Below are 24,012 nucleotides of genomic sequence, written 5' to 3' on the forward strand. Positions count from 1 at the left end.
TTTAGTTCTACACCAAGGTCTTATTACCATGGCTATGTGGATTCTTCTGGTATCTGTCAATACAAGGTCTCCCTCACTGCTCTTTTATGTGCTTGGCCATTCTCAGGCAAATATACTTCTGTATATGTTCCAAGATCATGTTACCCATTCTCACCCTGTCCCCCAAAGAAAATCCCATTGAGATTCTAAGTTAAATCATATTCAGTGGATGGATATTTTTGTAATATAGTCTTCTTGTTCAAGGACATGGTATGCCTTTCTATCTGTTTGATTCCTGTTTTAAGTTTTCCAATACAACTCTACAGTTATATATACTTTATCTCCTCCACTTTGTTCTTACTTCTTTTTCGTTTTCCTTATTTTGCTGGTTTGGTCAGGTTTTCATGCTCTCTCCGTACTATTAATTTTTTCTTGTACTTTTTTTATTGCATTTTCTGCTCCTGCTTTCATAATTATAAAAAATAGATTTCTCTTGTTGTATTTGACAGTAAGAGACTAGTAATGAAGAATTGTTGATAGGGTATGGATCTGTAGGAAACCCTTACTAATCTAAAATATAGATGCACACACTATATGCTCCTACACTGTACAGTCAAGGGGACAGCACATAACAGAAGCAAGAGAACCCACAAAACTGTCTTGGTCCTCCTGGTTCTTCAGCCATGTTCAATACCAGGATCGCCACTCCTTGTCCAGTCAATGAAACAGAGGCTGTATCCTTGAATAGTATCTCTAGCTCTTTCATCACTGTTCTGGGAAGCCATTTATTTCTCTGCCCATATATTTCTTTAATATCTACAAGTAAGTCATGAGAAGATCTGAAATGGGTGCCCCGTTTATCTATATTCAATGTAGAGGTTATCACATTGTGAAAATCCATCTAGATTATATGTTGCTTCAGGAAGACCTTAGGGGAGGGGTTCTAGAGTCAGATAGAGGTTCAAATCTTGACTCAACCAGTTACAAGTTTTGTGAACATGGGAAAGTTCCTTGACATTCCTGACTCTGAGAGTCTTCATCTCTGAAATGGGTCACTGTTTCAGAACTCATTCATTTGTAAGAAGTAAATGACTGAGACTGTGTAAAGCACCAGCATCATGTCTGACGTGCAGTAAGTGCTTAGTAAATTGTAGCTGACATTACTACTACTTTGCGACATACTCATAGGTACTCCGTCCTAGGGGAAAACAAAGGCAAAGATTTGGGGGCTGAAAACCAAACAAACAACAATAGAAGAGTTTTCTTGGATGAAGGGAATACATACTTCCTGATGATCGTTACTGCAGGCTTGGGTGTTAGACTTTTAACCTACCTGAAACAAAGTTAATCCTTATACTGGTCCCAGGAGGTATACACATTGCTAGCCTGTTTGACATGTAAGAAAACTGAGACTCAAAGAGATAAAAACCCACAGTAGAGTCTAGATTAGAATTTAGATTGGTGTGATTTCAAGATCCATGTTCCGTTTTTTTTTTTTAAAGATTTTATTTATTTATTTGCCAGAGAGAGAGAGAGAGAGCACGCGAGCAAGCAAGCACAGGCAGGGGGAGTGGCAGGCAGATGGAGAAGCAGGCTCCCCTCTGAGCAGGGAGCCTGCTGGGGGGCTTGATCCCAGGACCCTGGGATCATGACCTGAGCTGAAGGCAGATGCTTAACCGACTGAGCCACCCCGGTGCCCCCGAAGATCTATATTCTTGCCCCCTATATCATGCTATCGTTCTCTTATTTTAAGTTCATTTTAGTCCTGGGTGGTGTGTTGGCGGGAGGACTATTCTACAGCATCCATATGGGCTAAAATGTCAGATACTGAGAGTGAATTCTGGCAAATGTGTACCTTCGTCACAAGGACTATAGAAAGGGGATGCCTGCGTCAGCATCCATCCATTCAACCATCAGGAAACAGTTTCAGTTTCGTTCCCAGAGAAGAAAGGTTGACTTTCTTTGTGGATGTAAGATTCTGTGCTTTATTTTCTGGCTCCATTCATGGATGCCGGTCCCCTGTGCCTGAATCCTTGGCAGTGAACTGGAGAGGGCTCCAGCAGAGTGCCACAGAAGCAGACCATGAGCAGCTCCTGGGGCTTGGCGGCGAACCTATGGCCATATGGTCTACTGAGGCGGTCTAGAGTGGGAGGAGCCAAAGGGGGACGGCTACTCCCCAGACCTCCAATTTTGATAAAGCTTAGAGGAAGGAGATTAAATTCGAGTGTGAGTGGATGTAAACAGAAGTGCCGCAATCAAGAGCAGTTGCGACATGACAAGAGAGCATGTTATGAAGCAAAGACTCTGGAAACAAACTGCTTGGGTTTAAATCTGTGTGAAATGTGATCAGTTCCTTTAATCACTGTTTTAAATCAAGTTCACTGGAAGCAAAGCCCAGGAAGGGATTTCTTAGGTAAGTGCCTTATTTAGGAGGTAGTTTCAGGATAAACCTATAAGATGGTGGTTGGTTTTAAGAGAAACCTATAAGAGAAAACATGTTGGTTTCGGGAGTTTAGCCTCAGCCTGATCCCATAGAAGGTTCTGGAGCCTGAATCGCACCACAGAAATTGTTCAGCCTGGGTTAAGGGGCTAGGCAGTTTTCAGTGCACATCAGTTAGTTCTTGAGAAGTAGAGGGATCACCTGCCAGGAATCTTCAGGTGAGGCGACTCCACTAAGCTAAGGTTAACCTTCTTGAGCTAGGAGCAGTTGTAGGAATGGGTGTGCAGTCCTGGTGGAAACGGGGATCTGGTGCAACACCAAAGACATGGGCTACACGCTCTGAGCTCTTCTTTCCCCATGTGTTAAGCAAGGTGGTGGCAACAGAAAAAGAAAGGAAAGAAAAATGAAAAAGAATGAATGTATGTCAGAGCAGGAGGGGAACTTCAGGGGACCGAAGCTAGGAGGGTCCTGGGTGATTACAGAAATAAATGTTGTCTGAAGAGTTGTTTTTATCCATTGTGACTGCTTGATACCTGGGTGACTGGCCTAGCTTAAAAGTAAAGAGTGCGTAGGATTCACGGCTTTAAAGTTGAGAGCAGGGAGTGTACGTTTCCTGTTGCTGCCGTCACAGATCACCACACACTTAATGACCTGAAAGAATACAAACCCTGTCCCGCAGCTCTGTATGTCCCACTCAGGTCTCAGTGGGCTCAAGTCGAGGTGTAAGCAGAGCTGCTTTTCTTTCTAGCTGCACTGGGAAGAATCTGTCGCCTTGTGATTTCTCACTTTTAGAGGCTGGCCACATTCCTTGGCTCCTGGCCCCTTCTTTCCTCAGAGCCAGCAGTGGCTGGTCACAGCTCACACTGGATCACTCTGACACACTCTCCTGACCCCTTTTTCCTCTGCTTACACGGACCCTTCTAGTTACACTGCACTCGCCTCGGTAATGCAGGCTAATGTCTCAGGATCCTTTATTTAATCATATTCTAAAAGTTCCTTTTGCCACATAAGGTAACATTTGCACAGGTTCCAGGAATTTAGGACATAGACACCTTGGGTGGTTGGGTGGAGGCATTATTCTGCCCCTTAGGCAGGGATTGACAGGCTTTGTCTGCAAAGGGGAATTACAGTAAGTAATGGTGGTTTTGCAGGCCATAGGTGTCTGTGGCTACTTAGCTCTGCTGCTGTAGCAGGAGCGTGGCTGCGACAGTACGTCCACGACTGGGCATGGCTGCATGCCAATAAACCTTGAATTATGCACACTGAATTTGAACTTGGTGTAATTTTCACCTGCCAAAAAATATTCTCCTTCTTTCGCATTCTCCCCGCCCCCCTACCCACTGAGCCATGTGAAGACTGATTTCACTTTGTAGCCTGTATAGAAGAAAGGGGCAGGTTGGATTCTGGCTTGTGGGCTGTATTGGTTTGGAATGTTTTTTCTCCTGTCCTACATAGGGATTTCAGAAACAGTCTTCAAAGGTGTGGAGGAATTTTTTCACCATGCTTGGCCGGTTATCCTACACATTGCAAACCTTGACCTTGTGGCCTGGGCTACTTCTGTTTGATTCCCCCCCCCCCCCCGTGAGAACTACCCTCCTTTTAATTTTTCATGGACGTTGCTGAGGTAAAACGGTGATGGTTCATGAAGTTTTGTTCCTGTGTGAATCGTAAATGTTTGGAAACATAAGCACACCAAAAAGAATACTCAAATGATATGAATTAATCAGAGAAAGTAGTCTGTATTGACATTTCTACTTTTACTCCATTAAACCAGAGTCACTCAGAATATTGTTAACATTTTATTAGAGCTGGCTCAATTGGTGAGAATACAGAGGTGGGTGAGAAAGAAACGTGTAGCATAATAAAATAGAAATTATTATATTCAGGAGCACCTTGCTGGAGTTAGTTTGCCATCTCCCAATATATTATGACTACCTGTGATTTAGTCCATGTAATTTTCTCTTTAAAATATGGTACTCTCCCTAGCTATCACATTTATGCCTCTTGCTGAGTGATAGTTGACTGAGAAGCACTCTTTTTTTCTTTTTCTTTCTGATAGGTGAAGGGGAAGAGGACCCTGGGAGAAAATATTGCTGATAATGGAGGTCTGCGGGAAGCTTTTAGGGTACGCACTGAAACATTTTCTGTGATTTTTAAAATTAAACTATTGAGTGCCGTGTGGGTGTACCTCAATTTACACTACAGACATATTCTTGAGGAGTTAGATTTCTGTCGATTCTGTGAATTTCTGTAAATAGAATTATATTTCCACATCAACTCTGTCCTGCTCTATTATATGAATAGAGCTGCATTTCTTTTTTTTTTCTTTTGTGGGTTTAAAGTCACCCTAAAGAATAATAAATGTTGTTAAGAATCATGTATTTAAAGGATAGCTTTCAGTAGATGCGTTCACAGTAATATCAAAACATGCCACAGAAATCTCCTCAGGGCTATGTTCATATGACTTTTCCTTGAGTATGCTGTCTCTGTAGCCCTTCTTGCAATTTTCTCTTAAAATACCAAACTTCTGAATTGTGGCCAGAGGCTAGTGGTTCTCATATAGTTGGGGGGGGGGGCAGATGAGAGTCCCTAATAATGTTTCCATCATCCACGGATCCTTGGTTAAACAAGAAATGGAAGGACAATGTGGGAAGATTTTCAAAAAGGTAAATGCATTTAATGTCAAGGCCAGAGTAGTATTCTGAGGTTACACCCTTCCTGTATTCTGGTTAACATATATTTTCTAAAATGACGGTGAGTTTTCCCTTTTTTTTGGAAAAAGAAAAATTTGGCCCCATATGTTAACCCCCAAATTTATTTCCACAGCCCTTGCCCTTGCGTTAGGAAAAGAATAGCTTCTTGGTGGGGGAGGAATTATTTAACACGTGACTGCTTTGGCCCAGGGACTCTGGTATCTATTGAGTGTAAGGTCTTCTCACAGGTGCAGCTGCCCCACTGTTAAGCTACACAACATTGATTTGCATTTCCAGGGGTTGGTTTGTTAAAGGAAAACTTGACAGGCTGTACTTTGTTCATGGTGGGGGATCTATTTAGGATCTCTGCCCTGGGTGAGAAAAGAGGAAGGCCAGCATTGCAGGGGATCACCCTTTCTGCTTCCCTCCTAGGCTTACAGGCAATGGATAAACGACAAGAGGCAGGGAGTCGAAGAGCCTCTGCTCCCGGGCATCGTCTTCACCAACAACCAGCTCTTCTTCCTGAGTTACGCGCACGTGAGTAGGCCAAGGAAGGGGCTGCAAAGACGAAATGCGGGATTTCGTCTCGCTCCCGTTGTCAGAAGTTCAGTGGTATAGCCTTGATTTTAGTTGAAATGTGATCTTGCTGTTTATTTTCAGGATAAATTTCACCTTCCTAATGTTCTGTGAGACATAATTAATGAACCAATCGAGTCAGGGATTATTGGTGTTGTTTGTCAAGTGGTGACCAGCCTATCATAACCCGCTTGATATTTCTTTAATACACGCTGACTTCTTAATGTATGCACTACACTTTATAACCATTTCTAGTGATTCCTTCTTTGGCTTCTGGGACTCTGCCTTCTGCTGCATTTCTCTTTTTTCTTTTCTTTTCTCTCTCTCTCTCTCTTTTTTTTTTTTTTTGCCTCATTGGCTGACTGTATCCCACCCCTTTCAACCTGTGGAGGACCCTCAAAGCTGTGTTTTCCACAGTCAGATGGATATGTGAAGACTGCTCGAGCTGAAAACAACAACAAAACCAAGGAGAGTCATCTCACCCATTTGTGACTTTGATGGGCTTTCTGAGCAGAAAGTGAAAGAAGATGTGTACTAAAAAACACACAATTCTGAGTTCAAGTCTCTGGCTCGTGAGATAAGCGCCCATTCTTGGTTGCTGGTGGTTATCGCCCGGGCTTACGCCACACACGTGGAGGCCTCATTTTCAAAGCAGGCAGGGATGGGCCGATGAAGGTTCTAACACATGGCTTCACAGTGGGCAAATGTGTACCCGTAAGACCACGGTTGTTACCAGCACAGCCTTCTTTTGCTCAGTCTTTGCACTGGCTCCTCAGTAAGCTGATTCCTTCCCACATCCTCTCTGGTTGTGCCTGGCTAAAGGAGTCTCATCTTTCTGGTATCTTTTATTTCTTAAAGCTGACGTGACAACACTAAATAAACGATGCTTTATCAACATGACAGCAGCGAACCTAGAGTCACTGAAATGACCTCCCTTTTTAGTCTTCCTGTTGCTCTCAACATAGCCTGGTCTTTGGGTCTTCCCAGTTAGAAAATCTAGATTCTTCGCTTTTACTTGATTCGTCTGTCCTTGTTTTTATGACATGGGTTCCCAAAGCTGGATGTCTCTTCCTTTTATCTTCTCTTTAGATTCATCCTCTCTTTCCCCCCATTACCCTGTATCTCCTCCTCTGTAGAAAGCCCTTGAGCTCTCCTATTCTGTATTATCCCAACAGCCTTAAGGCATGTTTTTCTGCCTTTGGCGCCTTTCCACCACTATCTTACATGCCCCTGAAATACTACTTTTATTTCATTACTGACCTGCTCAGGGAACTGCAGTGACTCCCACATCGAGGCCACGCACGTGCAGCCGGCTCTCATCATCGTGTCCAGTCTTACCCCACCCTACGCAGCCAGCTCTGAGTTCTTGCGGCTCCAAGACACTCATCCTTAGCCAGGCAGGCGTCCTCCTGGCCACCCAGCAGCGTTAGGCCTGTTCCTGTCTCTGGGGCGTTGCTTTTGATTTTCCTTCTGTAACGTGACCTCCTTTGTACTCCGCCCCCTCAGATGATTTAATCCTGTCGTTATCATTCAGGCTCCGTGTTGAGTTCCACCTCCTCCACATTTTCCACAAACTTCCCCAAGGACTCCAGTTCTCTCTTTCTCTCTCTCTCTTTGGAATCTCCAGCTCCTTTACACTTCTCTTCATTACTATGCAGTTTAGTCCTTAAATGTTCTCAAAATGTTGAGGACTTTTAGTTTTATCTCCATAGCTAATCTTCTGGATCCCTGTATTTCTTATGTATCCCCATAGCACCCAGCAAAGATGCTGGGTATATTGAAAATCTTGACATTTTTAGATGAATTGCTTAAAAATGGTAAGAGTAAGTAACAGTTCAGTTAAGGAGGCTTTTTTGCGGACCCAGATATCTGGGTCAGATATCTCAAAAAAACACACACAATGTAGTTAGAATTTTCTAGAGCATGAGTCGGCAAACTAGGACCCATGGGCCAAATATGGTCTGCTGCCCATTTTTGGTAAAACTCTTTTATTGGAAAAGAGCCATGCTCTTTCCTTTGCGTTATGGGTAGCTGGTTTTTTGCGACAGTGGCAGAATTGAGTAGTTGAAACAGAGACCTTCTGGTCTGCAAAGCCTGAAATATTTAACGTCTTCCCTCTTACAGAAAAAGTGTGCTGACCCTTGGTTGAGAGGACAAAGCACAATGGCCATTGGTTCTTCCTTTGGATGTTAAGTTACTTAATTAAGACCCTTCTTAGTTACATCCTAGTAATATCTTTTTGTGTGTAAAGTAAACTAATTGGTAGCAACGTTACCTTCGTAATTTTTGAAATGTCTTCAAATAAAATTCCAAAGCATATCTGATTTATTTTAAACTAAAGAGATTTAGGGAAAAAATGAAAAGCTATTTTATGTTACTAATGAGAAATTTATCTTGGAGGTTTTCCTACTGACAGAAGGAGGAGATTTTCAGTCTTTTGCACTTTGGAAGAAGTCTGCTTATAGGGAGTGAAGTTATTTTCCCTCCTGAAAAGGTTCTAGGAAAACAGTAACAACCATAATGTGTTTTCAGAAGTCTCTTAAATGGTTTGTGAAGCAAAGACAGCGCTAAAACAATACCATACAATGATGTAAGAATATAAGAAGAAATAACACAAGAAAAAGTGAGGTAATGGCGAATGTGGGAAACAACTTCAATGTAGCTAGCTTCTGAGGAAATGAAGGAATCACATTATGAAAGCGTCCTCACAGTCACATTCAGACTGTTTATCTTCATCAAAAGCAAGAGCAGCATATCACCTTTTCTGCTTCCCGTGTCCCTGTAGTTTGTGTTACCTGTTAATTTTTTTTCCTCAGATATGCTCCTTATCCTTCTACTTCTCTCCATTCCTGTTGATCCTTATTTAGTGGCCATTCATTGGGAACCTTCCTGAGGCCCATAAATTTACACTCTTCAAACTGATCTCTAATTTCCTCTGCCAGATAATTCTTTTAAAAACATGATTTTATCATTTTCTTGCTCACAATGTTTAAATATGGTTTAGATTCTTTATCTTGTGGCTCAAGACTTCAGAAATCTGGCAACTTCCTCTCTCTTCCCTGGTCTTCCCATCACTTCCCATTATGTACCATGCAGTCCAGCTACATGGAATGTCTCGCTTTTTTCCCTCCCGGATAGGTCTTTGCTTCTATTTTCTTCTGCACTTGGAATGCACCCATCATTGCTTTTCTCCCAGTTCTTTTCATACTTCAAGATTATATCATGTTTCCAGACACATTGCAAGTCAGGATTGAGTAAGTTAACGGTGCAGGAGCAAGCAATACAGAGACAGTTTCTTTTGTGTTCATGCCCCCCATCCAGTGTGGGTTGAGAGAGGGGCTCTGCTCATAGTTTTTACTCAAGGACCTGGGTTTTGGAGTCTTGATCTCAACACATGCTTAATGTGTTCACCATTGGAGTAGGAAAGTGGTATGAGGAAGTGTACAGTGGACCTTCATGTGGCTTCTTTTTTTAAAATATTTTATTTATTTGACAGAGAGAAATCACAAGTAGGCAGAGAGGCAGGCAGAGAGAGAGGAGGAAGCAGGCTCCCCGCGGAGCAGAGAGCCCGATGCGGGGCTCGATCCCAGGACCCTGGGATCATGACCTGAGCTGAAGGCAGAGGCTCTAACCCACTGAGCCACCCAGGCACCTCCTTCATGTGGCTTCTTAAGTTGTTCTTAAGATGCTTAGAACTTCTGCTAGGTTTTTAAAGCTTCCACAAAGATGTGCTGTCTATCACTTCTGCTCACATTTCATGGATCAGAGCAAGTCATAGAGCTTTGCCTAACTTCCATGTCTGTGGAGAACTTCAGGGTCTTCGTATCCAAGGCCCTGACTAGGGGTGACACAAGCAAGGCACTTAGGGTACAAAACACTCACTTCCCATGACCATACTCTGTAATAGATGATGGATTCATTTTTTTCCTGTTGGAGTGAGTATGGTTGACTTTGGTAAGTCTTCCTCCAAGCATTATATTATTTGAATTAATACATTGGTTGATTCCTGAACATATACAGTGTTTTCTTGATTTAAGAAATGTGTCTGGAACATTGGGGAGGGTATGTGCTATCGTGAGTGCTGTGAAGTGTGTAAACCTGGCGATTCACAGACCTGTACCCCTGGGGATAAAAATACATTATATGTTTATAAAAAAAAAATTGGGGGCGCCTGGGTGGCTCAGCGGGTTAAAGCCTCTGCCTTCAGCTCAGGTCGTGGTCCCGGGGTGCTGGGATCGAGCCCCGCATCGGGCTCTTTGCTTGGCTGGGAGCCTGCTTCCTCCTCTCTCTCTGCCTGCCTCTCTGCCTACTTGTAATCTCTATCTGTCAAATAAATAAATCTTAAAAAAAAAAAATTGGAGGGGGAGGCGAACCATAAGAGACTATGGACTCTGAAAAACAACCTGAGGGTTTTGAAGGGTCACGGGTGGGAGGTTGGGGGAACAAGTGGTGGGTAATAGGGAGGGCACGTTTTGCATGGAGCACTGGGTGTTGTGCAAAAACAATGAATACTGTTACGCTGAAAAAATAAATAAATTAAATTCACTCTTCAAAAAAAATGTGTCTGGAAACTGTCCTAATTTACTTAAATTGTGGAATTATGCACAACAATAAAATCTTCTATGCTAGGGATTAGAATAATAGATGCTGTTACTGGTGAAGGTTTTACCTGATCTACTAAAACTGTTTGTCATCCACTGAGTCTAAAATTACTCTTCAGTATAATTTGGAGCAGTTAAGGAGGTAGAAAGTGTGTAATTGGAAAGGAAACATAATTATTGGCATGCTTTTCTCTTCTAGGTGAGGTGTAATTCCTACAGACCAGAAGCTGCCCGAGAACAAATCCAAATTGGTGCTCACAGCCCCCCTCAGTTTAGGTAAATGGGCAAATCGCTGACCCTCTTTTTAAACCGTGCATCTCCTACCTCTTCCCTGACTCAGCTGTCCCAGTGGTACACCAAACAGGATATCGGAACAAGAGCCTGTGTTGTGAACAGCAGTCTGTCCATTTTGCGACAGAAATACTTGGCCAAACAGAAACTGAGCACCTTTTCTTTCAGTAGCAGGAAGCTAGTCGAGTCCACATTCTCTTAAAAAAAAAATGTCCGTGGTAGGCATTTGTGCATACTTCTAGCCCATTGCTATATCAGGAGATCCATGAGAGAGTACAAGACTCCGAAGGTAATTTAGAATCCAAATCATAGCTTTAGTATTATTTCCCATTTATTATCTTCCAGTTTTTGCAAGGCCCCAGTCCAGGGGTGCCATGAGCACCATGGCTACTTAGTAAACGGGAATATTTGATTTATCCAACCACCTACGTTTTTTTGTGTGTAGGCCACAAATGTCTCTTTCCTTAGACAAGGATGAGAGCTCACATACTGTACCTTAAAACACACAGAGCAAAAAAAAAAAAAAAAAAAAAAAAACAAAAAAAAAAAAACAAAAACAAAAAAACAAAACAAAAAAAAAAAAAACACACAGAGCTCTGGTGTATTTTGTGTTCTAGAGTATCTTGTTTCATGCCTCTTGTTCTTCCACGCAGCCAGCTGGCAGACATGAATGAATGCCCACTTTCCGAATAGCTCTGAACACAAAACAGGATGTATGGGGATATTTAGCTATTAGAATTCATATCTGAAGTCAAAGCACTGTGTTTTGGTTTTTAGTTTGAATCATTTTTTGAAACAGTTGCTTCAAATGAAGGGAAGAGGATTATGACCTGCAATCTTAATTGTCAGAATGATGAAATAATAAGTAAAAATAAAATTAAGGTTAGGGTACTTACCCAGTGCTAGGTTTCTAGCCCAGTTTGAGATTTTCTGTAGTTGGGGTCAAAGAATTATAATGGGGGCTATATAAGAAACTATAGTAATTTTTTATTGACCGATTCTTTCCTTCGAGCATGTCATATCTGGATATCCTTATGTTTAATGTTTAAAGGAATCCATCAGCACAGTGTAGGAAAATCATCTAAATTTTCTCCTATCTTTAAAAATCTTATTCCTAAAACCTTGCTTTAGAAATGTTTCAGAAATTGACTCTAAAGTACCCAGGAGCATAAAAATCTAATCACAGTGTTAGAAAATTCTACCCCACTGGGCTAAACTGTCAAAAAATGCTGACAGTCTCCAATGAACTAAAATATGCTCCCACCGATGAGTGGTGCAGATAGAAACCACACAGTCGATTAATTACTTAACAGATAAGACTTTTAGAAACTAATTTCCTTTTACTAACTAGTTGCCTGTAATATTGGATTTTAGCTGATAATTTACAGAGTATACTTACTAATTACCAGCTAAATTCTCTTTAGCATTTGCCCAGGGTGAATCACACTATGATATATGCATCCCTACTCATATATCCCAGCTAAAACACAAGAGGTTTGAATACAGGCCACTGTATTCCTTCACATGCCCATAGGTGAAATAGTCATTAGGGAAGAAATAGTAACTAAGAATGCTGAGTCTCTCTAGTCAACACTCTGAACATGCAGTTGAGTAAGAAATAGATGAGGGGGCAGTTTTTTGCTGGCTTGTTAGTGATGTCTGCAGTAACTATAGATTTTGAGTACAGCAGAAATCACACAATGGAAATAGCACTGCCAACCAAAGTGCTGAGTAGGAATCCACAGTCTTTACTGCAGTCAGGAAACTTGTAAGGACACCAGATTTTGGAACTAATTCCGGTAAAACATTGCTCATCAATAACGAGTAGATACCATTCATTAGTTTGTTGCCTGGACTGAATTCGAGGTAAATATGAACCTCCAAATGCAATAGGAATGAAGCGAAAGTGTTTTTGTAGATTGGGTAAGGTCTTAGGGAGCAACGACATGAATGAATCTTACAGACATAATATTGAGTGAAAGAAGGCTGGAACAACAGAGTGCATACTGTGGAGTCCATTCATACGAAGTTCACAAGCAGGCAAAACTAATCAGTGGTGATAGAGGTCAGACTGGTAGTTAACCTTGGAAGCTCCACTGGAAGGGCACACGATGGAGCCTTCTAGGTGCTGGAAATATCCCACCCATATCTTGTTCTGGGTGGTAGTAACATGAGTTATACACACATGAACAAAATCAGTGAGCTTTACATTTCAGGTGTGTGCACTTTGTATCAGTTATCCCGTTCATAAAAGTTTTAAAAAAGTAGAAATCCCAAGTATTGGTAAATCTAACAGTTTATAGGAATCTGTAAGTTTATAGGACTATACAATCACATACATGATTTATAGGAATTGTAAATCCTACAGTTGAAAGGAATTTGAGGGTGTTGGGAAGATTAATAAGAGCATTTGTCTGACATTCAGGAGGTGCTGGTTCTAGTCTCAGCTCTGTGAATTTCTTTGGAAATTTACTTCTCCCTCTTGGGCTTCAGTTGTCCCCCCTGTGAACAGATGAAATGAATGCAACATCCCTGTGAGCAGTACGATGTTACAGTTTTTTTCCAGAACCTCTTGAGATGGAAGAATTAAATGACATGAGCTGTGACATATCTTTTCCAGGGTCAATGGTGCAGTTAGCAACTTCGAAGAATTCCAGAAAGCCTTTAACTGTCCATCGAATTCCATGATGAACAGAGGCCCGGACTCCTGCCGACTCTGGTAGCTGGACCGCTGGTTTACCCCGTCCCAAGAGCTGCATGGAGTGCTCGTCGCCACTGCTGTCAGCCTGTATTCCCCGCCCCACCCCCCAGGACTCCAATTTTTAGTGCATCTTCCGTATTTGGGTGTTGGTTGGATCGAAACAGTATATTCAAATTGTAGGGCTCAAAAAATGGAATCTAAGAAGGGATCTCAGTATGTTTCTTTACAAAACCAAACTAACAGAAATAAATCTCTAGGCTACTTTTGTTAAAACATTATCTGCTGAATTGTTGCTCTTGCCCATTTTTAGTGTGGAAACAGCTAGGTGGTATATACCATCTTAAGGCACAGCTTCGCAGGGACCTAAGCAGAATGTATCCAGAAAAAAATTCGGTCTATTGAATGTGTAACCCTCAATGACGAAGACATGTTCCTGGAACACCTGGTAGGTCTTGCTGCTCTATGGAATGCGCTGCTGCTAGGTTTTACGTATCACCATCCACCATGTTTATTAACTCAATGGTGGTTAAGTTAGAAATGTGTTGGAGCTTCATTTTACAATTTTGCTGAAATTTTTGCCTTCAGTTCGGAAGTTTGTTGGGATGAAAATGCATCTTGCAGCTTCTGTCTGACGTAGCTGATTGCCCTGTTTAAGTCAGCATGAGCAAAGCTGGCCGAAAGGCTACTTGAAAAAGGGTCTCAGTTCTTCAAATAGAAAAAAGAAAAAGGGATGTGTCTTTAAGGCCCAGAAGAAGTCAAAACTCCTCGTCATGCAACAGTAGGGACATGAGTAGATGAAATCTCCACCATTTGATCTCTTTTGCCCAAGCCTCAATGATTATGTCTCTCTAACCGACACTTTTCTTTTGTCCAATTCTTACTTATCTCGTTACCCTCATGTATGTGCATTTTTCTGTTTCTGAAATGAGAAGACATTGAGAAAATGATTTTCTGATTCTCCGTTAGGAACTTACGGCTTTTATTTCCCCTTTAGCTTAAAGGAACAGATACTACATTGAAGTGGGTGCGAAGTAACCTTGTGTTTTGGCTTGGTTAATGTTATCTCTCTTTGAAAAAAAGCTTTTTGAAAAATTTGTTGAAGACATTTTAGAATTTATTGAATAAATTTAGAATTCCCTGCATAGTCCAAAGAAACATAATTTTCACCGTAAGAGTCTGTTAGAAAGAGTCTGTTAGAAAGAGCAGGACTAAGTTTTTGATCTTCAGGACTTGATGCTTTCACGTGAACTCGTCCATCTCTTATTAGTGTGTATCTGTAGGATAAAATTGTGATGGCCTTAATCTGGCATTTCAAGTTTTTGAAAAATAGCTTTCCTCCCTGTGCATTATTCATTGAATATGCAGTTTTGGCCGATAGGAAAATCTCAAAAGCAAAAGGACGAATTCAGACTAACTGTGGGGCCATTTTGCACCCCTATGATTTGTTGTCCTTTTTTATTTTTGAAATGTTAAGTTTGTGCCATGTCTTTTCGTAACTGTGGGAACTTCTGAAGGGCGGAAATTGCAGGGGCACCATCATGAGGAAAACAGTTACACTGCTTTAGGAGAGAGTGATTTTCCCCTTGACCTCCTCCTCTCTGAATGAATCAACTTTTGAAGAGCAGCTAGTTTTTCTTCCTGTTAACCAAGGCTTGATGTGACCCCTGTTCATATTCTTAAAAGCAAGGGCAGTTAGGGTAGGTCTGCTGGGAGCGGACGTGTGTTTTCTCTGGAGGAATCATTCTGATTTGTTTTAGACATACAAGATGCTCCTTGTTTTATGCCAGTCCTTGGACATTTAAAATCAGCTGTGGTTTCTTACGCTTTTATGTATAGCATTTTCCTTCTAGATTTCTCTTTTTAAACTCCAAATAAACATATTCCTGCAGGTCAGAGAAAGTGTTTGGTTTCTGAAAGCACAGGCTGAGGATTGTGGAAATGGGCATCAGTCAGTTGTTGGTTGAGGACAGCTGGTTGATGATCAGCTGGGGCCCTACACTTTCTAAATGATGTGGCTGCCTTGTCCTGATTAACTTGACTTGGCATAAGTCCGCTATCCAGAAAGTGGCATAAGTCCGCTATCCAGAAAGTTGTAGATATGACAGCTGTTATTAAAACAAAATAAACCCAAAGCAGCGATACCAAATCCTCAGTACTAGCTAGAACAATATTGTGGTAGGACTGGATTTCCAAATACATGCTCATGTTTACATTTTCAGACGACACTCTCGTTGTTCCTTTTCTTCAATACAGATCGCTACAGGAAGCAGACTCTGAGTAAGTGGTAGAGGGAAGAAGGTAAAACACGAGTGGAAGGAAAGGTAAAAAAGTAGGGAGAAGAATATGTTGCTGACAAGAAGACAGGATTTGGGCAATCCTTGCTAAGCTCATCCACTGGAGTACAGCCATAAAGTTTTACAAAAATAATCGTGGTAAGTCAAAAGGAAATTAGATATTGGATCACAGACTAGAACTGCCGTCACATACTTTTCTGATTCATATACCAGATGTTCTGCCAATGGACTATTGTCTGGGTGTTGGAAGGAGTTAGGTTTTTTTTTTTTTTTTTTTGAAAATTCTCCCAGATTAGTCAAGGATTTTATGTATATAAAGTGGTATTATTTGAGCTTATCTCCACTGCCCAAAGTTTGTTCAGCTTTTCACCAGCCACACAGCACTGGCCTCCTATTTCCATTTTTTCCTTATATGAGATGGACTTGGACATGACAGATGCAAGCTCAGGATTCGTAAATTATCCTGAAGTTTATTCAGTGCCTCTCCTCAATGGAGCTTAAAGCATAGCACATAAATTTTATCTTCTTTAGTCCTGGAGCATCGCTAAAAAGCAACGAGGAATGATGGCTTGCTACACGGGTTATGCTCATGCCAGAGAAGTGGAGAGAGGTTTGAAATTGCTTTGTTGAGTATCCCAGAATCAGGAAAGGCAGAGCCTTTGTTCTGTGGGCTGCTGACCTCTGCATTAACCTTCATCCCTTAGATTAGCCCATTTCTAAATGCATTTATTCTCTTAGTATTTCCATAATCACTTAGCATTTGATAGGCTTCGTCCTTGATATTTTGAACATAACGTCTCAGTTGCATATTAAGATAAGGAAGAGTATGCTTGCCGCATGCAGCCACACTCTCATTACTGGTGGCAGTGCCCCCACTGGTCTGAAGAAAGGTGTACCTGCATTATGCATGTTATATCTAAATGGTCATTGTATTTTCTTCTCTTGTAGAACAATGTGAACAGTCATTTTAAGGACAATAAAAAGTTGAAAATTTTCTGTTTCCTCTCTCTTTATTTTTATGTATGTGTGTGTGTATGTGTGTTTTACTCTCTTTTAAAAAATATAATCGATTGTATCTGTTAACACGTTCAGTTCTGTTTTAGACAGTCCTGTTTGCCCCCCAAAGCACCCTAGTAGACTAGGTTTCTTCGTTTCGGAAAGTGGGATTTGAATGCCGTAACTTGGCAGACAGTGAGAGATTTGCAAGGTGGTCATTGTATTTTCTTCCAGAATGTAAGTCAGCAGAGGTGGCTTATTGCTTATGCAGTAATCTTCCTATTGAGGAAAAGGGAGGCTTTTGAGGGAATGATGAGCCACAGTAGGGCTGGTCTTACCAAAGTGACAGTGAACATTACAGTTAGTATCAGACCAGAGAATCTCAATGGGCTCTCACTTTAACAATCTAGTCCATTTATAGTCACTCAGCACACCGTAACTGAACATCTGTTCTGTTTATCTCATGGAACTAGCTGTATTAGGCAGATTAGATGCTGTCCCTGGGCCTCGGTGAATAGTCTTGTCTTACATGGGAGACAGGCCCATAAGCTGTTAGAATTGCCCTGCTTTGTGGTGAATGTGGTGATATTCAAGGACATCAGGTTATGCTTCAATGCACAGAAAAGGAATTACTCAACTCTCCTCTGGTGGCTGCTGTCGGTGCCCTCTCTCTGCCCAAATCCCAGCAACTTCCCTTCCCTGGGCACCCTAACCTTACCTGGGTGCTTTTCTTTCTAAGTGGCCCAGGCTCTCTAGGGGAGCTGCACTCATGCTACTGGAGCCTCTTTGCCCCATACACACTTAGAGAACTGGAAGTGCCTGGGATTTTTGTATCCCCTGGTGACCTTTGGACAATGAGTGATGCTGGACAACACAAGCCTGTCTGTCTTGCCTGAGTCCAGACAAATCTAGAGGTGTACCATAGAACCCATACCACTCTATGGGGGCATTTTGAGGTTAGGCTGGTAGGACAAGTAGAGTCCCTTGTTGATTATCTTAAACATCTTTCTGGCACTGATAATGTTCTAAGATCTGAAAAAGCACTGGTTTTCCATAGGCGTGCCATAGGGACCGTGTGTGGGAGACAGGTATCAGACGGGTGACAGAATTGGTGGGGAATAAGTGGCTGAGTGTAGCCTGTTAGTGCCCCTCTTAGAGAGTTTGCTCTAGTTTCTGAGCTGATTCTCGAAATAAGAATTCTTGTGTATGGGGTAGTGGCAGAAGGAAAGATACATAGAAATGATAGTTGATGGGTGGTCTCTGGGGCATGGACAGGAAGGAGTAGCTTTGGGGGAATGGAGGCTAGGAGTCTAGAATTTCTCATGTCTGTATTATAAATTTTTATGAGACCCAAGATGTATTGAGTCTGATTCAATTGTTAGATAAATATCTAAGTGGACCTGATCAAAATTTGAAGGAGGCGAATGTTTTCAGTTAGGTCTAACTGAGGGACATTTGCATGTCCCTCAAGTTCAGTTTTTTTTTTTTATTTAAGATCACACTAGCTGTTGAAACATTAACTTAATGGCTTAATACAATTTAGGTTTATTTCCTGTTTTCGTTGCATACAAAATGGGTATTAATGGTCAGTGAGCTTCTCCCAGTTGGTGATTTAGGGACCCAGGTTCCTTCCACGTTGTGAGTCAGCCATCTTCAACATGATTGAATACAATGTTCATCTTACAAGAAGCTGGTGGTAGAGGGGAAGAGGCCATGGAAGATACTGAGTGGAAGGTTTGGTCTGGTTCCAGGAACTATCTCTGTCACTTCTGCTCCTGTTCCATTGGCTAATGTTCAGTCATGTGGCTAAGCCTAACCACAGGGAAGACTGGGATGTATAGTCCAGCTGTGTGCCCAGAAAGAAGAGGAAGTGGGTTTGGCCATCACCAGCCACACCTTCTAAGGTGAAATATGGGACAGTAACTTCGAGGTCGTCTAAATTCTGGGAGATTGCTTTTGAACACAGCATAACGGAAATTTTAAAATGCCATTAGTAGCCTGCAGTTTATTCTCTAGGAGTCTTTTTAATTAACAGCTTAATTGGATAATTTAATCCCCTTTAGAATTGGAGATATGAAAATGAAAATGAGATACTCCCTGTGATCTGACAATACCGTGCTTTAATAAACACACCAAAGTGAGCCCGGAAATGAGCACCACCAAAGCATTACTATAATTTGTGATCAGTGAAAGAAAACCTGATCTATAATTTTAATTATTCCTAAATGGTTTAGATACATGTTTCATTTGAATGTGCACTTTGTTTTGTTAATTGCCTCAATTAGGAAGATAATGGAATATAAGATTCTGTGGCTATGCCATATATGTATAATATATTCTAAGCTTTTAAAATATATTCCATTGAGACAGTAAATAAAACAACCTATGAAATAAAGTCTTGTGCTATATCTTCTTTTTTTTATTTTTATTTTTTTAATTAATTTATTTTTATTTGCTTATTTACAGCATAACAGTGTTCATCTAGTATTTTTAGAAAATTCAGTGAAAATTGTTTTTACTTCTCCATTATGAGATGAGAAATTACTCCTCATATTCTTATTTTGTGCTTTCTCCACCTGAAAGACAAACTGAGAATTAGAGTCCAAGAAACAAAGATGAGTATTCATCTACAAACCATAAAAGTACTGTTTGTGTTAATTCTGGCTTGAGATCCATTTTATAGAGAACGAAGAACCAAGTGATTAAATTACAATCCCCCATTTAAAAGCTACCTAAAATATTGAGCATCATTTCTGCTGGCAGGTGGGCTGAAACGTCTGCAGATGTCCTGGGCAAGAAGAGGCATGTAGTTTACCATCTAGAAGTACACTCTGGCAATTTCCGAACTGACTTAGTAGTCAGTGGAATCAGTACCTTGCTTATAGTTGCACAAGCCTCACACCCCATTGACATTTGATGAACGAAAAAAATAAGTCTAGAGCAAACTTATTTTAAAATTGACCAGATTTTCAATTGACATTTGTAAATGAATTTTTTTCCTAATAACAATCTTGATGAAAATGGCTTCAATTTCTGGAGACCCACCAGGTGTAGGTCCTCTGCTAGGGTCTTCCATGCTTTACAGCCAATCCTCACAACAATCTTGTAAAGAATTGTTGCTGTTTCTTCACAGGTGAGGAATCCTTACTTGACTCACCACATTAGTGATTAGAGGAGCCAGGAATAAAGTTAATTTTGTCTGACTTCAAAGTCCATTCTCCTGTGGTCTACTGGGCATATGGAATAATGTTCACAAACCCGATTTTAACCTGTGACTGAAGAATTCACATTATGTTCCAGAGTCATCTGTTAGAAAATAATGTGAAGAAAGGAGTCTGTTTACAGGTATTTATACTTGATGGTAGTTCCATCCTGAGTCCTCCAGAAACCTCTCTACAACCTGCCCTTCACTGATGCCAGCTACCATTCAGTGATCTTGTCCCATGTGCCAGGTGTGCACCAAATGTTCTATTTTCATTTTCTAATCATTCCAATCATTCATAAACCTATTATCCCCATTTTATAGATAAGGGGACTGAAGTTAATGACTTGCCCTTGATTATATTTAGCTAGCAAGTAGCAGGGCAAAATTTAAGTCCCAATTTTATGCATGTGTTCCCTGGGGCAGACATAGAGCTTTGATGACTCTAAGTCCTGGATTTCTGGGCTGAGCTATCCCCCCCCTTTTCAGTTAGTGGAATCCCCCTAAATGTACCTGTGTTCAGTCCCGTGACTGCCCGTGCTCTCTCTGTTCAGTCTTCTAATACCAGAATGTCTGCCAGTCACTTCTCCAGAGAATAAAACCTTTGTGACCCTGCCTCTGGGTAGTTGAGGGCGTGTGACTACAGTTACAGACTTTAAAGCAATAACCTTGTATTTAACCCTATTACGCCAACTGACATTCACTGGGATTTGGAGTGTCCAAGGCTTGAGACCTGTGGTATTATACAAGCAGCTTTAGCTTTTTTTTTAAAATTAATATATAATGCATTATTTGCTTCAGGGGTAGAGTTCTGTGAATCATCAGTCTTACACAATACACAGTATTCACCATAGCACATACCCTCCCGAATGTCCATAACCCAGCCACACTATCCCTCCCCTCCCACACCCCCTAGCAACCCTCAGTTTGTTTTCTGGATTAAGAGCCTCTTACGGTTTGTCTTCCTTCCCGGTCCCATCTTGTTTCATTTTTTTCCCTCCCAACCCCCCACAACCCCTGACACAGCGCCTCAAATTCCTCATATCAGAGATATCACCTGATAATTGTCTTTCTCTAATTGACTTATTTCGCTTAGCATAATACCATCTAGTTCTATCCACATCATTGCAAAGGGTAGGATTTCATCTTTTTGATGGCTGCATAGTATTCCATTGTATGTATGTAAATAAATATATATACACTGCATCTTCCTTATCCATTAATCTGTTGATGGACATCTAGATTCTTTCCATAGTTTGGCTATTGTGAACATTGCTGCTATAAACATTCAGGTGTATGTGTCTCTTCAGGTTACTACCTTTGTATCTTTATGGTAAATACTCAGTAGTGTAATTGCTGGTCATAGGGTAGTTCTATTTTCAACTTTTTGAGGAACCTCCATGCTATTTTCCAGAGTGGCTACACCAGCTTGCATTCCCACCAACAGTGTAGGAGAGTTCCCCTTTCTCTGCATCTTTGCCAACATCTGTCATTTCCTGATTTGTTAATTCTAGCCAATTTGACTGGTGTGAGGTGGTATCTCACTGTGGTTTTATCTATATTTCCCTGATGGTGAGTGATGTTGAATACTTTTTCATGTGTCTGTAGGCCATTTGGATGTCTTCTTTGCAGAAATGTCTGTTCATGTTCTCTGCCCATTTCTTGATTGGATTATTTGTTCTTTGGGTGTTGAGATGGATAAGTTCTTTATAAATTTTGGATACTAGCCCTTTATCTTATATGTCATTTGCAAATATCTCCTCCCATTCTGTCGGTTGTCTTCTAGTTTTGTTGACCATTTCCTTTGCTGTGCAAAAGCTTTTGATTTTGATGAAGTCCCAATAGTTCATTTTGCCCTTGCTTCCCTTGCCTTTGGCGATGTTTCTAGGAAGAAGTTGCTGCGTCTGATGTTGAAGAGGTTGCTGCCTGTGTTCTCCTCAAGGATTTTTGATGGATTCCTGTCTCATATTGAGGTCTTTCATCTATTTTGAGTCTGTTTTTGTATGTGGTGTAAGGAAATGGCCCAGTTTCATTTTTCTGCATGTGGCTATCCAATTTTCCCAACACCATTTGTTGAAGAGACTATCTTTTTTCCATTGGACATTCTTTCCTGCTTTGTCCAAGATTAGTTGACCATAGTGTTGAGGGTCTATTTCTGGGCTCTTTATTCTGTTCCATTGATCTCTGTGTCTGTTTTTGTGCCAGTACTATACTGTCTTGATGATTATAGCTTTGTAATAGAGGTTGAAGTCTGGAATTGTGATGTTACCAACTTCGTTTTCTTTTGCAACATTCCTCTGGCTATTCGGGGTCTCTTCTGGTTCTGTATAAATTTTAGGATTATTTGTTCCATTTCTTTGAAAAAAATGGATGGGATTTTGATAAGGATTGCATTAAATGTGTAGATTGCTTTAGGTAGCATAGACATTTCCACAATATTTGTTCTTCCAATCCATGAGCATGGAACACATTTCCATTTCTTTGTGTCTTCCTCACTTTCTTTTTTTTTTTTTTTTTTTTTTTTTAAGATTTTATGTATTTGTTTGACAGAGAGAGCGATCACAAGTAGGCAGAGAGGCAGGCAGAGAGAGAGGAGGAAGCAGGCTCCCTGCAGAGCAGAAAGCCCGATGCGGGGCTCGATCCCAGAACCCTGAGGTCATGACCTGAGCCAAAGGCAGCGGCTTAATCCACTGAGCCACCCAGGCGCCCCTCTTCCTCACTTTCTTTCGTGAGTACTTTATAGTCTTCTGAGTACAGATCCTTGCCTCTTTTTTTAGGTTTATTCCTAAGTATCTTATGGTTTTGGGTGCAATTATAAATGAGATTGATTCCTTAATTTCTCTTTCTTCTGTCTTGCTATTGGTGTATAGGAATGCAACTGATTTCTGTGCATTGATTTTATATCCTGACACTTTGCTGAATTCCTGTATGAGTTCTAGCAATTTTGGGATGGAGTCTTTTGTGTTTTCCACATAAAGTATCATGTCATCTGCAAAGAGTGATAGTTTGACTTCTTTGCCAATTTAGATGCCTTTTACTTCTTTTGTTGTTTGATTGCTGAGGCTAGGACATCTAGTAGTATGTTGAATAGCAGTGATCATAATGTACAGCCCTGCCATGTTCCTGACCTTAGGGGAAAAGCTCTCAGTTTTTTCCCATTGAGAATGTTATTCACTGTGGGTTTTTCATAGATGGCTTTGATGATATTGATGTGTGTACCCTCTATCTCTATGATGTGAAGGGTTTTGATCAAGAAAGGATGCTGTACTTTGTGAAATGCTTTTTCAGCATCTATTGAAAGTATCATATGTCTCTTGTTCTTTCTTTTATTAATATATTGTTCACAGTGATTGATTTCTGGATGTCGAACCACCCTTGCAGCCCAGGAATAAATTCTACTTGGTCATGGTGAATAATCTTTTTAATGTACTGTTGGAGCCTACTGGCTAGTATTTTGCTGAGAATTTTTGCATCCATGTTCATCAAGGATATTGGTCTGTAATTCTCCTTTTTTGTGGGGTTGTTTGTTTTGGGATCAAGGTAGTACTGGCTTCAGAAAATTAGGGAGTTTTTCTTCCATTTCTATTTTTTTGGAAGAGTTTCAGGTTCTTCTTAAATGTTTGGTAGAATTTCCCTGGGAAAATGTGTGGCCCTGGGCTCTTATTTGTTGGGAGATATTTTTCTAAAAGATTTTATTTATTTATTTATTTAAGAGAGAGAGAGAGATCACAAGTAGGCAGAGAAGCAGTCAGGGGGTGAGGGGAAGGCAGGCTCCCCACTGAGCAGAGATTCCCAATGTGGGGCTCAATCCCAGGAACCCGAGACCATGACCTGAGCCGAAGGCAGAGGCTTAACCCACTGAGCCACCCAGATGCCCCTTGTTGGGTGATTTTTGATGACTGCTTCAATCTCCTTACTGGTTATGGGTCTGTTTAGGTTTTCTATTTCTTCCTGGTTCCGTTTGGTAGTTTATATGTCTCTAGCAATGCATCTGTGTCTTCAAGATTGTCAAATTTGCTGATGTATAGTTGGTCATAATATGTTGTTATAATTGTTTGCGTTTCTTTGGTGTTGGTTGTGATTTCCCCTCTTCCATTCATGATTTTATTAATTTGGGTCCTTTCTCTTTTCTTTTTGATCAGTCCGGCCAGGGGGTCATCAATCTTATCAATTCTTTCAAAGAACTAGCTCCTAGTTTTGTTTATCTGTTCTACTCTTCTTTTGGTTTCTATTTCATTG

General features: G+C 40.9%; 1 protein-coding gene across 10 annotated transcripts in view; it reads left to right on the plus strand.

The window, feature by feature from the left end:
* The window catches only part of PHEX (phosphate regulating endopeptidase homolog X-linked), a 221,876-nt gene extending 202,056 nt beyond the window's left edge, over positions 1 to 19,820 (plus strand). For 5 of the 10 annotated variants that reach the window (XM_045996132.1, XM_045996133.1, XM_045996135.1 and 2 more), the window contains 4 exons: positions 4,479 to 4,544; positions 5,545 to 5,649; positions 10,489 to 10,565; positions 13,201 to 16,534. In XM_045996132.1, coding sequence (XP_045852088.1) covers positions 4,479 to 4,544; positions 5,545 to 5,649; positions 10,489 to 10,565; positions 13,201 to 13,303 — 351 coding nt within the window. In that variant the 3' untranslated portion in view covers positions 13,304 to 16,534. Of the gene's footprint in view, positions 1 to 4,478; positions 4,545 to 5,544; positions 5,650 to 10,488; positions 10,566 to 13,200; positions 16,535 to 19,704 lie in introns of those variants that run through there. The other 5 variants (XR_006816898.1, XR_006816899.1, XM_045996136.1 and 2 more) reach the window with 5 other exon arrangements.
* The last annotated feature ends 4,192 nt before the right edge of the window (positions 19,821 to 24,012 follow it).

Source organism: Meles meles, chromosome X (genome assembly GCF_922984935.1).
Source record: "Meles meles chromosome X, mMelMel3.1 paternal haplotype, whole genome shotgun sequence".
In the NCBI taxonomy this organism is placed as follows: domain Eukaryota; kingdom Metazoa; phylum Chordata; class Mammalia; order Carnivora; family Mustelidae; genus Meles; species Meles meles.